This window comes from Chanodichthys erythropterus, chromosome 14, assembly GCF_024489055.1.
Source record: "Chanodichthys erythropterus isolate Z2021 chromosome 14, ASM2448905v1, whole genome shotgun sequence".
Taxonomy (NCBI): domain Eukaryota; kingdom Metazoa; phylum Chordata; class Actinopteri; order Cypriniformes; family Xenocyprididae; genus Chanodichthys; species Chanodichthys erythropterus.
In genome coordinates, this window is record NC_090234.1 from 11,362,172 (window position 1) to 11,379,500 (window position 17,329).

At 35.7% G+C, this 17,329-nt stretch overlaps 1 protein-coding gene across 1 annotated transcript in view; it reads left to right on the forward strand.

Annotated features, from left to right (window-relative positions):
• Positions 1-1,607: 1,607 nt before the first annotated feature.
• Positions 1,608-17,329, forward strand: part of LOC137035452 (globoside alpha-1,3-N-acetylgalactosaminyltransferase 1-like) — a 42,196-nt gene continuing 26,474 nt past the window's right edge. The window contains exons 1-4 of the mRNA XM_067408744.1: positions 1,608-1,698; positions 8,238-8,273; positions 11,278-11,310; positions 12,423-12,470. Coding sequence (XP_067264845.1) covers positions 1,634-1,698; positions 8,238-8,273; positions 11,278-11,310; positions 12,423-12,470 — 182 coding nt within the window. The 5' untranslated portion in view covers positions 1,608-1,633. The remainder of the gene's footprint in view (positions 1,699-8,237; positions 8,274-11,277; positions 11,311-12,422; positions 12,471-17,329) is intronic.

A 17,329-nucleotide genomic window follows, 5' to 3' on the forward strand; every position in this document is an offset into this window, starting at 1 on the left:
CAAACAGTGGCTCTGCACACTGTCACCTGTTTCAATAGGCCCATCCCTCCCACTCGGGTAAAGCTGGTTTTATATTCGCACATTCGGACATCCGTATTCAATAGCCTTGTTAATCACACTACATTGGACATTCAGTGGACATTCACAAGTAAATATGCCATTAAAAACATACTTGAATATTTTGATTGACTGTAAAAAATGTTGTAAGTTGACAATCGTTGGTTGTCAGTATCATGTCGCAGCTTAAAATTCGCAAACATTAATTTATTGGAAAGTCTGAATTTATCAGAAGTCTGAATGTGTGAATATAAAACCAACTTTACCCAACTATCCCTCCCTTACAGAAGCACATTCAGAGTTATCACAGCTTAACATGATTTTTGCACTAAATATTTCGTCTGTAGCATGAGGCAGCTAGCAGATAGTCGGTTTAGCCGGTCTGTCTGCTTCCTGACCTGGGCCCCAGTTTGTCATGTTAGACACTGTTGACGAATATGATGATTATGCAATTACTCTGTTTTGTTTAAAGTTGTTTTTGCTTTGTAGTAGTGTTATGTAACCCAATTAGTGATGATGCATTAATATGTATTGTAATGATGGAATGTAGAAAAGCAAACTATGTCTAAGAATGATATTAATTGCTATTATGTATGCATGTATGCTTAACCATGTTAAAGTAATTTGTATATGACTACTTTACTTACAGTATATGTTTATGTTAAAAGGAAATATTAAACTGTAGCGTATAGTATGAAATTTATATTAAAGTAACAGAGTAGAGAACATTTATGTATTAGATAAAAGGGAATTGTAATGCTGTAGATAAGGCATATTTTACAGACGAAAAGGAGACGGACACAGAGAAGAGCCTAGAGGAGAGCTGATAGGAGAAAACGCAGGCTACGTCAGAAACACCTTAAAAGGATTGTGGAAGACTTGGCAGCTCTCCAACTGATGACAACAGAAGAAAATTTAACATCGGCAGTGAACTGTTTGAGTATAAAAGACTGATGAGAAGACTGGCTAGACAGATACTGAGTGAGCAGTGTCTCTCGATGCGAGAAACCCAGCTTATTACACCTTTGATTGAAACTTTGCTTTGTTTTGTTAACTTTGTTAATAACCTTTGTTTGCCTTTACTTTTGTTAAATTGTAATTAAAACTATTACTACATTAATTGCAAATAACTGTCGATATTTTTATTTCTAAACCCTTGAGCACGAACAGACCACAGAGAAGTCTTCTGAACAACTTGTAAATTACTGTTTGAATGCTTATGATTTACCCCAGATTTTACTTACTCAAGCTAACCTGAGAATAATAAATAATAAGGTTAAAGGTGTTAATCAAACTTAAAAGAAATAAACATTTGAAATATATCAGTCTGTGTGTAATGAATAAATATAATATATAAGTTTTAATTTATGAATGGAATTAGTGAAATAAATCAATGATATTTTAATTATATGACCAGCACCTGTATTCAGCCCTGGTTTGCATACATTTTGCCTTGCTGAACCAGTCCAACAGGAATGGAGAATAATCACATACTTACTCCTTCCTGCATCCATACTCTGCATCGTTCAGACATTCAGTTCTCCGAGTGAACAAGGACACAAAACCTAATGCAAAAATGATGAAACTCCTTAAAACTGCTAACATCTTTCATCTCGTGTTGGCCGGCCTCTTAATAATGGGGTATGTATCTACTATTTTCTAGTTTTCTAGCTGTAACCGTATTAGATGAAATTACCAAATAGTTTATTGAATTATTTACTGCAAGTAAACAAAGGGCAGGAAAACCTAATTCAGGAATGTGTAGCTGTTGGTTGGAACTTAAATTAATAAACTATAAGTAAAACAGTTTACGAGTTGAGGAGTAATTTTCATTTCATTTCATTTTTTTTTCAATTAATTATGTGAATTATTCAATACTGAATATAAATACACAAAATTCTTAACACTGTAAAATATTTAGGGCCCGAGCACCAGAGGTGGGTAATAAAGAAGTACATTTACTTCGTTACATTTACTTGAGTAGTTTTTTGGCAAATTTGTACTTTTTAGAGAAGATTTAAATGTGGGTACTTTAACTTTAACTTGAGTACATTTGTAATGAAAAATCTGTACTTTTACTTCATTATGTTTGGCAACGTTCCTCTCATTACTTTTATTTTAATGCAAGACTGTACATGTTAAGAAATGCATAGTGTATTCCAAGCACGCTGTCTCTTTTTTTCGTGAACGATGCCCCATTCACAAATGAATCACTCTTTTGAGTTGATTCTGTTCAAAGACTTGATCAAATAAGTCTAAATTGGTTCACGAATCAGTTTGAAAGATTTGTTAAGTTCCTGCACTCAGAGTGCAGCTCTCCCCTATTGCACTTATAAAACACTTTTGTATATTTGGTTTACGTTATATGACTACACTTAAAATTTTAGCTTAAGTGTTAGTGCTAATTAGTGCATTTATATTAAGTGTACTTACGTACCACAGTTGGGAAAATGTTCTTGTAACTAGTACAATCAATTTAATTTAAGTTAAGGATTACTATATGAAAGTCTACTAAGACTGAACAAAATTTTAAAGCATTCAAAGCACACTTTTAAGAAATACACAAAATAAAACTCTTTTTTATATTTTTGCGGTAGTATACTTGATTTCAGCGCACTAAAAAAGTCAATTTAAGTGCACTGAAGTATAATTGAAGTATAAATGTACTTTAATTAGTGTATTTACAGTGTATAACTTTTACAATTTTATTTAGCAAAAAAAAAAAAAAATAAGAATGTACTTGCTTGTATTTAAGTGTTTTTTTTTGTTTGTTTGTTTTTTTTGTGCATTTAAGTATGCTTTTTTTCACCTGGGGGAGAAATGATACATTTTGGTAAGTTGTACTGTATCTTTCAACACACCATTTGATGTTCATTTGTGCTTATTTACTGTTAACTAATAGGAAAGATGAAGAGATGATCGATTCATGTGCCGCTTCAACTGAGGCACTACAGTGACCTGTCACATCACATTAAAAAGCACCAAAACAAGATTTATTGTTTGAATTTCATAATGAACAGAATTCAAAAGCTGAGACTTTGTTTAATATAAAAAAAAAACTTTTTTGTCTTGTTTGTCAGTGTCCTCTAGCTCTGTGATTTTTCACTGTGTGAGAGCATGAGGACACATTACATTCCATTAGCAGCCCTGCCTTGTTTAACTGCAGGTGCACTGAGCTAGATAAACTGGTTCATACAAATAGGTGTGATGACATCTCAGATCATTATCTAGTCTCTGTTACAGACACGTCAGGTTCCACCTCACTCCCTTACCCACGCACCCAATCACCGGAATACTAATCACCATCACCTGATACTCATCACCACAGTCATCAACCGCACTACAAAAGATCCACACTCACACACACACATTGTCCAGTCTCGTTCGTTGTACAACTTGTTGTATGCTTACCTCAAGGACTCCCAAAACGATACTTACCTGCCTCCATCGTCTCCAGTTCTCCCCGTGTTCCTACCTGCCTGCCTGTGTGTGTGAGTGTTCCTGTCTGCCCTCTTCAGCGACTCCTTTCACCATCACCTGCAGCACAAGAAAAAGGACAGTATTAACTTGCATTCTTCTCCATTACCATCTTCATCACCATCCACTTACCTGTTGCTTTGCTGATCCCTTCAATAAACACCGAAACTGCTTATATCTCTGCTTCCTGTGTCTCTGTTGTAACAGTCTCGTGTATACTACAGTCAAGGCTGCTAAACTTCCTCCCTGCCATAAATATGGTAGAACCATCACTTCTACCACTAAAGATCGCTTTATAATTAATCTTCCTGATCGGTTTTATCGCCTTAGCATACCAGACAGCTTAGAAGACCTCGATGTTGCAACATAAACTATTGCCTCTGTCTTTTCCAGCACATTAGACTCAGTTGCTCCTTTGCATTTAAAAAAGATAAGCGCTGCTAGGCTAACGATGGCAGAGACTGATGACGCCCGAAAAGACAGCACACTCGAAAGTGTGATTGAGAAGCTGGATGATGTGTGCCGTAGTGTGGAGAGATGGAGAGCTAAAATGAGGGCTGAGATTGTCGCTCTGAGGACTGATCTGGGAGGAGTGGAGAGGCTTATCCAGACCGCAGAGGCCCGCATCAGCGATACAGAAGACAAACTCCCCAAGTTGAGAGAGCTAAAGGCGTCGAAAGCAGAGGTGGACGAGGAGAGCGCTCAGTTGTGGGCTGAAAACGCGAGTCGCCGGGACGCAGAAAGAATCTCAGACTCGTGGGAATTCCGGCGGGAGAGGAACCAGCAGACGTTGAGGGCTTCTTTGAATCGTTGATCCAGGAGCAGGAAGAGGTTTCTTCAGGTGACAATAGAATGGGCGCACACACTTGGTGCGATAAGAGAGATTCCTGAATTTCAAGGACAAGGAGCGAGTCATGCGCGCTGCCAGGCTTAAGAAAAACATCCAGTACGAGAGGAAGAAGATCTACTTTGCCCAGGATTTACCATACCCCATTCGTCAGCAGCGAGCAGAATTCCAGCGGGCCTGCGAGGAATTCAGAAGAAGGAAACTAAGCCATGGTTTCGCCTTCCCCGCTACATTGCTGTTGACATACGAAGGAAAGAAATATGTGTTTAAATTGCCAAAGGAGGCAGAGTGCCTCCTGAAAAAAATGCAACAAAGCAGTGCAAAGGACTGAGCAGATGGACTGAAAGAGATCCGCCAATATGGGGTTTGTGAGTTCATGTTTACCTTATGAGACTTTTTTGCTCTGAAGCGGCCCAGAAATGTAGCTATATGGCTGTTTTGTTTTTTCTGTTTTATGTTCTGGGGCAAGTGAGACTCATAAGTCTTGGTATGGAGGGCCCTCATTTAGAGATGGCTCTGTCTCCAAGTTTTGATCTTTTAGTTGATCAGGTTTTGGAATCGTTGCACGTTTTTTGTACAAATCCTTTTTTTCTTTTTCTATGTTAATTGTTGTTGCTGTTCCTGTCCTAATTTTTTCTGTTTGACCAAAGAGCTTTAGCATATTGATGTTTTAATGGTGGTGAATTCAATTCAAGTGAAACAATGGCATCTGATAAGTTACGAGTAGCATCCTTTAATGTTAACGGCATATTAAGCCCAATCAAACGGTCAAGAATACTAACGAAAATGAGGAAAGAAAAAAATAGACATCATATACTTGCAAGAAACCCATTTAAATGACTCAGAACAACAAAAACTAACTAAACTTGGTTATAATAAACTGTACTTTTCCTCGTTCAAGGGTAGACATTCGAGGAGAGTTGCCATATTGATCTCAAGCCGAATAACTTTTGAACAGAGCTTTGAATATAAAGATAAGGAGGGAAGATTGGTACTCGTTAAGGGTGCTATTAATGGAGAGGTATTTACTTTTCTAAATGTATATGCCCAACCAATGAGCGATTTCATTTTCTATACTCATGTTATGGACTTGATTGTAAACCACTCTGAGGGAACCCTTACCTCCAGCCCACACTGGATGTGTCAAATTCAAAAAACGTAGTAAAAAGGATAAACAACAAATCCTGAAAATTGATAAAAATATAAGATTGATTGACATCTGGAGAGAGATGAACCCCAATGCCCGCCAATACACCCACTTCTCTAACCCACATACAATTTATACTAGAATAGACTTTTTTTTTTTTTTTCAATAAGGACAGATCAAAAATTATGAAGGTGGACATAGGTACAATAAACACCCCTATCTACATTACTATAGATTCGGAGGAAAAACGTAAAAATACTCTCTGGCAGTTTAATGCTAGTCTGCTTAATGACCCTCAGATGAAGAAAAAGCTAACTGATGATGTCAAAATTTATTTAGAGGAAAATTATAATGGTGAAACTTCTCCACCCATCCTCTGGGATGCTGCTAAGGCCATTTTGAGGGGTAAAATTATCACCATCACCTCAACCAAGAAGAAACTAATTGAACGATCTGCAGGACACACTAAAACAATTAGAGATCAATCACGCAAAGAATAGAAATCCTCAGTTGCTACAGGAAATTAAAAAGATAAGAGACTAAATTAATGATCTGACCACACAGGAAATAATTAAGAAAATGCTCTTTACTAAACAAAGATATTATGAAAATTCTCTAAACCACTACCTTGGAAACTTAGAAAACAACAATCTGAAAGAGCAATCTTTAAAATACGAGATGGACAGAATAGTGTAATTTTAACAAAACAAGACCAAATTCAGTCAACATTTGATTATTTCTATGAAAAGCTTTTTTTCGAAAATCTCAGTAGATAAGGATGAAATGGATTCTTTTCTGGAAACTCTTAACTTGCCTGTCATGACAGAAGAACAAAATAAAAAACTAGGGTCTGAAATTACTACTCTGGAATTACAGAATGCAATCGAGATTAAAGAACAACAAATCTCCGGGGAGAGTACAAAGCATTGAAAGAAACACTTACTCCCCTGCTTTTAACAACCTTTAATTGGGCACTTAAACACGCTCAGACCAGGGTTTATTAATAATAAACAAACTCAGGACAACATAAGACAATCTTTACACATAATGAATTATGTTCAAAAACACCAAAATGAAGCTGTCATAATTAGTTTGGACGCTGAGAAAGCCTTTGACTCCATTAACTGGCTTTACTTATTCAAAGTGTTAAACAAATGTCAAATGGATGACCTAATAATTAGAAATATTGGGGCTCTCTACGATGGTCCAACATCAAGAATCACAATTAACGGTCATTTGACAGACTCAATGACTCTGGAAAGAGGGGTGAGGCAGGGCTGTGCCTGGTCCCTTCTTCTGTTTGCTTTATACTTGGAACCATTGACCCAATATATTACACAATCAAACAATATCCACAGTGTTTGTTGGGATTGAACATAAAATTGCATGCTACGCAGATGATGTCCTACTGTTCCTGACTAAACCAAAAATCTCTATACCTAATGTGATGCATTTCCTCAATGATATTGGTCCAATGTCTGGATACAAATTGAATATACAGAATACTGAAATTCTTTCCTACTGGAGACCTCCGCTGATTTTTAGAAAGACTTATCCATTTAAATGGCAAGCAGATTCTCTAAAATATTTAGGTGTAATTCTCCATAAAGATTTATTAACAATTCTAAAGAAAAACTATACCCCTCTTTTTTCCAATTTAAAGAAGAATCTTATTCCATACTTAAGTCTAAGTCAAAGGATTGAAACTATTAAAATGAATGTTTTGTCCAGATTCCTCTACTTGTTCCAGACTCTCCCAGTTTCCATTCCCAATCGTTTATTCGATGAGTGGAATAAAACAATCTCAAGATTTGTATGGCAAGGCAAGAAACCTTGTGTCCGATTTAACTTTCAAAAGAAAAATGCGGATGGGGTTTACCTTGTCTAAAAGATTACTTTATTTCAGCCCAAATCAGAGCATTGCTGTACTAGTGTGATTCAAAATATGAAGCTCAATGGAAAAATATTCAGTGTAGTGTTTTGCCGGAGGTTCCTGTTCAGGCCTTATTGGCAGATGACAAACGGCTGAGTCATTTGGATGAAACTGAGAATCCCTGGGTAAAATCGGTGCTTACAACCTAGAAAGAGCTGATCAAAACATACAAACTAAACAAAGATGTTAAAATCTTAAGCTGGTTGGCTTCATGACCAAAGTTTTGTACCAGACAAAACCTACATGAGATTTAAGGTCTGGGTCACAAAGAGTATAAAGATTTTTTTACCAAATTGTGAAAGAAAATCAAATGAAAAGCTTTGAGGCGTTGAGGGAATCCTTTGGCTTGGGAAAACAGGACTTTTTTAGGTATTTACAGACAAGGAGTTATTATAACCAAGAAATTAAACAAAATGATGACCTTCTGATCAAAATCTTTATCAAGGCATATAAATCAGAACTTTCAAGGGGAACAATATCAAAATATAAAAATGTCTTAACAATTTGGGAAATCATTCAACTCAATATATTAAAAATAAATGGGAAAGAGAAGGCAATTTCACTTTGACTGAGGAATAGGAGAATATATGTACAACACAATGGAAGAATTTAGTTGGAAAACTGTATCTCATTTTTTCATAACACCTTGTCAAAGCGTTCATTTTTCAGAGGCTTTATCTTAAATTGTATCTTAAATTTGATGGGTAATTCCATTGAAAAAACATATGATCTGCTTCACTTGTTTATTCATGATCCGTTACTGTGTTTCCTTACAGACTCATGTATTTGTGCTACATCTCCACCTCACTCAGGTGAGTGTTTTTCTTTTTCAACTTTCACCCATCAAAACAATCTTGAGCAAATATCTCTAAAACATAACCAGTTAATAATTGCTTATTTTTCTATGGGATACTGTTTCTTCACAACTGATTACTTTGACATGTTTCAAAAATCTATGTTAAAGGGTTAGTTCATTTATAAACTATATAATAAAAATATATTAAAAAACAAAAACAAAAAAAAAAACAACAAAAAAACATGCAGATTGGCTCGAGAAAGTGTATATTGGACAAAGATAAACAGACATTGAAAAAAATGTTAATTATTTTAACACAATTTGGGACAGGAGACTAGTGTAATGATGTTAAAAATTCACAGGAATAAATTCACATATTCACATAGAAAACTGTATTATTGTTTTTCACAATCATAAGAATGTTTAATCTCTTTTCCACAATTGGAGCTCTATTCTGTGAAATAACAAAGCTCCTGAAAGGACAAATAGCTATACTATACTACTATACCGACCACATCACAGCACAGAGACAGCACTCATAAAGATAATAAATGATATTCGCCTTAACACAGATTCAGGTAAATTATCAGTGCTGGTTCTTCTCGACCTCAGTGCTGCGTTTGACACTGTCGATCACAACATTCTTATTGACAGGCTGGAAAACTGGGCTGGGCTTTCTGGGATGGTCCTTAAATGGTTCCGGTCATACTTAGAAGAGGTTATTATGTGAGTATCGGTGACCATAAGTCAGAGTGGACATCCATGACATGCTGAGTCCCTCAAGGTTCAATTCTTGCACCCCTCCTGTTCAACCTATATATGCTGCCACTGAGCCAAATAATGAGAAAGAACCAAATTGCATATCACAGCTATGCAGATGACACCCAGATTTACCTAGCCCTATCACCTAACGACTACAGCCCCATTGACTCCCTGTGCCAATGCATTGATGAAATTAAAAATTGGATGTGCCTAAACTTCCTTCAGTTAAACAAAGACAAAACTAAAGTCATTGTGTTTGGAAACAAAGATGAAGTTCTCAAAGTGAACACGTACCTTCACTCTAGGGGTCAAACAACTAAAAATCAAGTCAGGAATCTTGTGATTTTGGAGTCAGACCTGAGATTTAGTAGCCATGTAAAGACAGTAACTAAATCAGCATATTATCATCTCAAAAATATTGAAAGAATTAGATGCTTTGTCTCCAGTCAAGACTTAGAGAAACTTGTTCATGCTTTCATCACCAGCAGGGTGGATTATTGTAATGGACTCCTCACTGGTCTTCCCAAAGAGACCATAAGACAGCTGCAGCTCGTACAGAACGCTGCTGCCAGGATTCTGAGCAGAACCAGAAAACATGAACACATCACACCAGTCCTCAGGTCCTTGCACTGGCTTCCAGTTGCATTTAGAATTGATTTTAAAGTTCTGTTACTTGTTTATAAATCACTCAATGGTCTAGGACCTCAATACATTGCAGATATGCTCATAGAATATAAACCTAACAGATCACTCAGATCATCAGGATCAAGTCATTTAGAAACACCAAGGGTTCACTCAAAGCAGGGAGAGTCTGCTTTTAGCTGTTACGCCAGCCGCAGCTGGAACCAGCTTCCAGAAGAGATCAGGTGTGCTCCAACAGTAGCCACATTCAAATCCAGACTCAAAACACATCTTTTTATCTATGCATTTGCTGATTGAGCACTGCGCTATGTCCGAACCGTTTGCACTTTATTTTATACGTATAATCTTTTTATTCTTTTAATTCCTTTTCCTGTTTTTATTTCATTTTTAATGTATTTTATATCTTTTATGTATCATCTTGTTATTCTGACTTTTAATGCATTTTAAATATTGCTGTCTGGTTGAAAGAGCTGGGAGAATTAGGAAGAAAGGGATTAGGTTAAAATTTGGTAAATTTGGATAAGGGGACAAACCATGGGTAAATTTGAGCTGTGGTGCATGGTTAAGATATCTCTGGATTACAGTCAGGACACTTTCCAAAGGGGAAATTTGAACTGCGTTGCATAGGTAAGATATCTCCGGAAGGAGGATTAGGGCTGTGTTGTGCAGTTTGAGGTGTCTTGGCAAAAGGGGAGATTGAAACTGTATTTATCAGTTTGAAGTGCCTTAACAGGTAGCAGTCCTGTCGTGTGAGGAAGATCCATTCTGATCCGCTCTGATGGATAGATCCGTTTAGATCCACTCTGATGGACGACAACAACAACAACAAACTCCCTGAGACTTCCTAGCTCTTCCATCCAGATAGCAAAATTCTCTGTTTTTACTGTTATTTCTATTCCTTATGTTCTATTTGTATTATTCTTTTTTATGTAAAGCACTTTGAATTACCATTACAAATGTGCTATACAAATAAAATTGCCTTGCCTTGCCTTACTACTACTACTACTACATTCACTAGAAAGTTGCCATAAAAACACACATTCTGCACTACATTCCAAGTCTTCTACTCTTTTTAGCCCCAGTCCAGCCCTGGGATGCATGCAACTAAGCGACAGAACTGTCCATTAAAGGCACAATTGTCATGAGCCGTTTGGGAATCTTTGAAAACTTTGATGAAGTGAAATGTATATAATGAGAAAATTAAAGTGTTTTTTGACCTTTGATGCATGTAAACCTGTTGCTGGAGACCTCCAAAATAGGTGCACTTTAATCAAAATAATATTCATTCTTGGACATTAGGTTTTTCGTTGTTTTGACCAATCAATTTTATTTATTTATTTATTTATTTATTTGTAATTCCTGGTAAACCAATAAATGGCTCCATCCTTTGGATTTTTAAAGAATAGCTCATAAAAGTTCCACTGCATCAGGAAACAGCAGTGTTCAGATTCATAATAAAAAAAATAAATAAAATAAAATAACATAACATAAGAGAAAATTAAGAGAAATCCCTTATCACTGAATTAGAGGTGAATATATTCTGATTATAGACACAATTACACCCAACACTGGCCATGCAAAGTTTCAGTATTATTATAACCACATATCCGTTTCAGATATCCCGAAGAAGACCAAAGAATCCGCCTCAAGTAAGTAGTCACTGTTCATGCACTCACGGAAACACATACTCAAAACATATGCTTACATATTCACAGAAGTATGCATTCATTTATTGTAACGAGGTTAGTAGATGGGGGAAGAAGGAGGCGGGAACCAGCGAACATTCAACAAACTTTAATATAAAATAAACAAAGAACAAAACGAAAGTAATGCCGGCAGACCCTCGCGTACGTCTGCCGGCCACACAAACATAATAAAACATAACATAAAGTCCAGGCCTGGTCCTCTCTCATCCTTCACTGTAGTCGCTCCTCCTTTTATGCCTCCGGAGCTCCTCCGTGAGAGACTCGAGGCCGGCGCGCCTCGCAGGTGACACTCATTATCACTCGCGTCCCTCACGGCTCTCGCCCGCCCTGCTCGTCACATTTATATGCACATACTTTCAGACAGCTTCTGTGCACACACACACTCAAACACGCAAACCTATAGGCTAAACACGTAAATGAAAAAATGAACAAGAATGTACATGTAAATGAACAAGAATGCATGTGGGTCTGGAACGACATGAGGGGAGTAACTGATGACAGAAACTTAATTTTTGGGTGAACTAACCCTTTAAGCTCTGGGTATTATTTGTGTTTTTTATGTGTACACTAGTGTACGAGCACAGTTAAACGCACAGCCTTGGAAAATATACTTCATCTGACTCATACGCATACACAGGCGTTCTATGCATGCGCAGTTTTGAGCAATCTCTCGCTATGAAGTTCAACCCATGTAAACATCTTTGTGTTCTTTCATGCTGTTGTACGAATGAAGGTACTTTTTAACCTCTTCACACAATCTCTATATAAGCCTCCATTGTCGCTGTAGCTTGCATGCGTTCCGGTCTGTTCTGTTTATGCAGTTTTTCTTTGACTACCTTCTGAATCGACACTTCCAGGGCACGGTTGCCACCTTGTGGATAAACTAATTACTGCAAAAACTAAATTAAATGTGCATGTGCGGTGCACGTACAGTACACTCGTACTCTTCTGATAATGAAATCGCGTCACGTGCCTGCAAACACATGCAACACACAAACAACAGAAGTTTTATTGCAGAACACAAGTATCCACTGATTGTATCTCTTATTTCTTAGCGGAGAAAGAGAGCACCAGGACAACGTTCAGTTGCAAATACCACAAGGGTGAGTACAACACTTCCTTCAACAGTTTTGCTCTAACTTATTGTGACTTGTGTGTTGAGTTTTTAGAAACAGGGTCTTATTCAGAGCCCAGGAAAAGCACTGGTTCTTAATGCATCGTGTTTCCTTCTGGAGCATCAGCAGAGGTTGCTTTAGACTGTAACTTTGTCCATCATTTTGACGGACAAGGTCGTAAAAAATCCGTCATAATCTATTATTACCCGTCATTTTAATTTTTATCTTTAAATTATAATAACACATTTAATTGCTTTTTATTTTTGCTCACATTTGAACAAAAATAAAAGCAATTAAATGTTTTATTATAATTAAAATATGAAATTAAAATGACGGGTAATTCACACATGAAATTTCTCTGTACATGTTGGTAGCTATTAAAGAGAACGTGGTTTCATATTTATGTTTAAATAGTCCTATGTTATGTTTTAAATTCATTCATCTATTTGATTATGAAAAGAGCATGAGGAGCATGAGTAAGATGCATCATAAGATGCGCAATATATCGGGAGACATGGAGTGTGTCAGACATGATTTTGACCATTTCATAAAGTTTTGTTTTGTAGAAAGCCTTTCTTTAAAGTGAATTTCGTATTGTAAAAATTGTATCTTAATTTTAATCAATGTTTCATCAACCAATTTCCTGTATGTAATAAATAAGAAGCAAATATAGTAGAAAATATATGGAGGCGCGGGCGCGATCACTGGCGCGTGAACTTGCGCGTCTTACATGAATGAACCGAAACTCAGCGTATAGGCTGCTTGCCTCTGAGACATGAGAAATATCTCTATAGAAAGCATGAAAAATCTACTTTAATGAAAATGAAATAATTCAAAACGAAAAGAAAAAGGCTACTCTGTTTATGTAGAATAAACCGAATGAAATGTGCATTCTCTCTCTAAGCGCGTCCATGAGGAGATGAGGAGAGTCTATGTCAACTTCATCTTTGTCGCCGACACTTATTCAGAAAACATTACTTTATTATTAAACACTTAGGGATTTTAAATGGAGCGGCATTTAATAGACAGAGCCGTAGTTCACTGACAAGCCATGCAATATGGCACTCATATCGCAGATGAATCGCCTTCGATAATGAATGCGATATTGCGTGGCTTGTCAGTCAAGTCAAGTCAAGTCACCTTTATTTATATAGCGCTTTTTACAATGCAGATTGTGTCAAAGCAGCTTTACATTGATAATTGGTATATAATTTTTCCTTTTAAAGAATAGTGTCAATGCAGGCAGATCAAAAGCACTGTTGAATAAATGTCAAGGATACTGTTGAATATCAAATGTCAAGTCAAATTAAATTAGGGCTGCACGATTAATCGTATTTTATCACGATAACGATATCTGCTTCTCTCGATTGATTTTAAATAATCGTCACGATATTGGCCCGCTTTATGAAAATGAACATAATTTGGAAATATTGGAAGTAATATTAGGAATTTCACTGTTTTATCTTTTGAAGTTCCTAAAGGTTTTATCAGTTTTCATAATGTTGATCAGCTAGAAATGATTTTTCATTGCTTTACGAATTTGCCGGGCAATTTGAATCTGGTTTGTCTTATTGCAAACGAGTTGTGTTGCTTTAAAATCTAATGTGAATACATATTACAAAGCGCTCACCAAAACCATGTTTTGTATTGATTTACCATCTAACGAAGTTATCATAGTTGGTTAAATTTAAGTCTTTGTGCCACCTACAGGCCTTTTGGGTGAAGTGTAGGTTGATAAAGAACTTGCAAAATAGCCAAAGTTACATTACTCTTTTGATAGAATAAACATGATTAATAATCGTGATTATAATTTTGAGGCTCTGTGTATTAAAAGCCGCTCCATTTGAAAGCAGGTGATGGTGATTTAGCGGTAATCAGAGAACTGGCTTTACTGACGAAATGCGAGTGAAAATCACATGTGATATATCGCCCAGCCCTATAAACAATTAAATTGCTGTTTTCACATTCATACACAACTCCTGTGCGAGTTAATTTTTAATCTTGATCATATATTATACAAGCGAGAATTAATTTTTTTCTCGAGTATCCCCACAATTGCAAATGTGAAATTGATTTCAACAAACGAAAAGGTAGTATTAAGTGATGTATATTTTAATGCTGGGCAAATGATTAATCGCATCCAAAATAAAAGTTTGTGTTTACATTATATATATATATATATATATATATATATATATATATTAAATTAAATATATATATATATATATATATATATATATATATATATATGTGTGTGTGTGTGTGTGTGTGTTATGTGTATATATTTTTTTTATATATAAAGACACACATGCATTTATATATTGTCATGATCATCTGCTGAAGTGCCCTTGATAGCCACCAGAGGGCACTCCACCCCAGACTATTGCCACTATCACAGACTCCATTTCCCATAACCCACTTCCCAGACTCATTACTGTTCATTGCACACAGCTGTTATCACTCATGTCATTAGTGTCTGCCTATTTATACCTGTTTTGTTCTCATGGTTTTGTTATTGTTATGTTGCATGTCTGAGCACTGTTTTTGTTTTCATGATTTATGGACTGGTTACTTGTGTTTTTGACCCTTTGCCTGGCTGTGGCAACGATTCTGGATTTTCCTATTAAGCTGCACTTGGATCTTACCCTCAAGTCTCAGAGCTCTGTGACACGTTTAAGAAAAAAAATGTTATATTCAGTAAAGCAATATAAGACATAAAATAAACACCTGTAGGCTACATTCAAAACATGTCTGTGTACTCATTTGAAACCAAGAGCTTTTTTTGTTCTATGTTATGTCCGTATGATATTGAATGTGTAATGTACGTAGGCTTTTATTGTTTATATTATATAACAGGATACAGATACTTATATATGAAATACTGAATAAAGCTAACTATCTTATTATTAAATGACACATTTAAAAATTGTAAGCTGGAATGTAAGAGGCATCAACCAGTGAAAAGATCCAAAATTTTGAACCATCTTAAAAAACTCAAGGCAGATATATGCTTATTACAAGAAACCCACCTTTTGGAATCAGAACATAAAAAATTAACAAATACACAATTAACACAAATATACTCTGCATCCTACAACTCAAAGAAAAGAGGTGTAGCTATATTAATCAATATATATGTTATCATTAGCATATCCTTTAATAATAAAATACTGACCGTTGCTAATATATATGGACCAAACACCGATGACCCCCAATTTTTCCATAACTTCTTCTCCTCATTAGCCAAACTTTCTCAATAAGGTATCATAATAGGAGGAGATTTTAATACAGTTATCGATCCAACTCAAGATAAATCAAATACACCATTGCATTTTAAACCATGGCAATCTACAGAAATCATTAAACAATACATGGCTGACCTAGGTCTTGATGATATCTGGAGACTTACAAACCCAACTTCACGAGAATACACTTATTTTTCAGCAGTTCATAAGTCACTTGCGCATTGATTATTTTTTAACAAGCAACTCCCTCATTCCAGACATTTTAAATACAACAATTAATCATATTATTATATCCGATCATGCCCCAAACATTATAACTATTAATAATACAGTGGTTGCAAAAAAATCATTTAGATGGAGGATGAATATATCTCTACTCAAAGATAAAGACTTTAATGAATACTTTGAAAAGGAATGGGCAATTTTCATGGAAACAAATAATATACCAGGTACCTCTGCAGTAATTCTCTGGGAGACAGCTAAAGCTGTATTAAGAGGAAAGATTATATCATACTCTGCATATAAACACAAAAAGGAACAAAAAATAGAAAAAGACCTAGAAAATAAAATACATGTGTTACATAATAGCTACTCTCATAATCCTAATGAACAGACTTTAAAGGAGATTAACAAAACAAAAACTGATTATGAAAATATTATAAATAAACGGATAGAATTTCAAAAACAATGTCTAAGATATACACACTTTGAACATAATAATAAATCAGGTAAATATCTAGCCAACTTAATTAAACGTAATAGAGAAAAAACAACAATCCCAGCAATTAAGAACACAGAAGGGAAGGCGCTCCACACCTTACAAGACATCAACAACACCTTCCAAACATTCTACAAACATTTGTACAGTAACGATAAAAACCCGAAAATAAAACATACTAATTTATTCCTTAACAACATAACTCTACCTAGTTTAACCCTGACGCAAAGAGAAGCATTAGATAAATCTCTATCAGAAATTGAATATAAGCAGGCTCTTGAATCACTATCAAACAATAAAGCTCCAGGTTTAGATGGATACCCACCAGAATTTTATAAACACTTTTGGTCAACTATATCACCGCTTTTCATGCAAATGACAGCAGAAATTAAAAAAATGTCGTCTATTCCAGCTCATATGAATACAGCACTAATTACAGTACTACTCAAACCAAATAAAGACCCGACTCAATGTTCTAGTTATCGCCCATTATCTCTTATCAATACAGATTTAAAAATAATAAGCAAAGCTTTGGCCAATCGTCTGGAATTAGTCATTTCATCCCTTATCCACCCCGACCAAACCGGTTTCATTAAAGGACGTCAATCATCAAACAATACTAGACGATTATTCAACATAATGCATCTATGTAAACAAAATAAGAAAAAAACAATAATTGTATCACTGGATGCAGAAAAAGCTTTTGATAAGGTCAACTGGTACTTCCTTCATACAACACTAAAAAAATTTGGGTTCGGAGAATCCTTTATTCACTGGATTAAAACATTATATAATATACCTTTAGCATCTGTCATAACAAACGGCATAATATCACCACCATTCCAGCTTCACCGTGGGACCCGACAAGGGTGCCCCTTATCTCC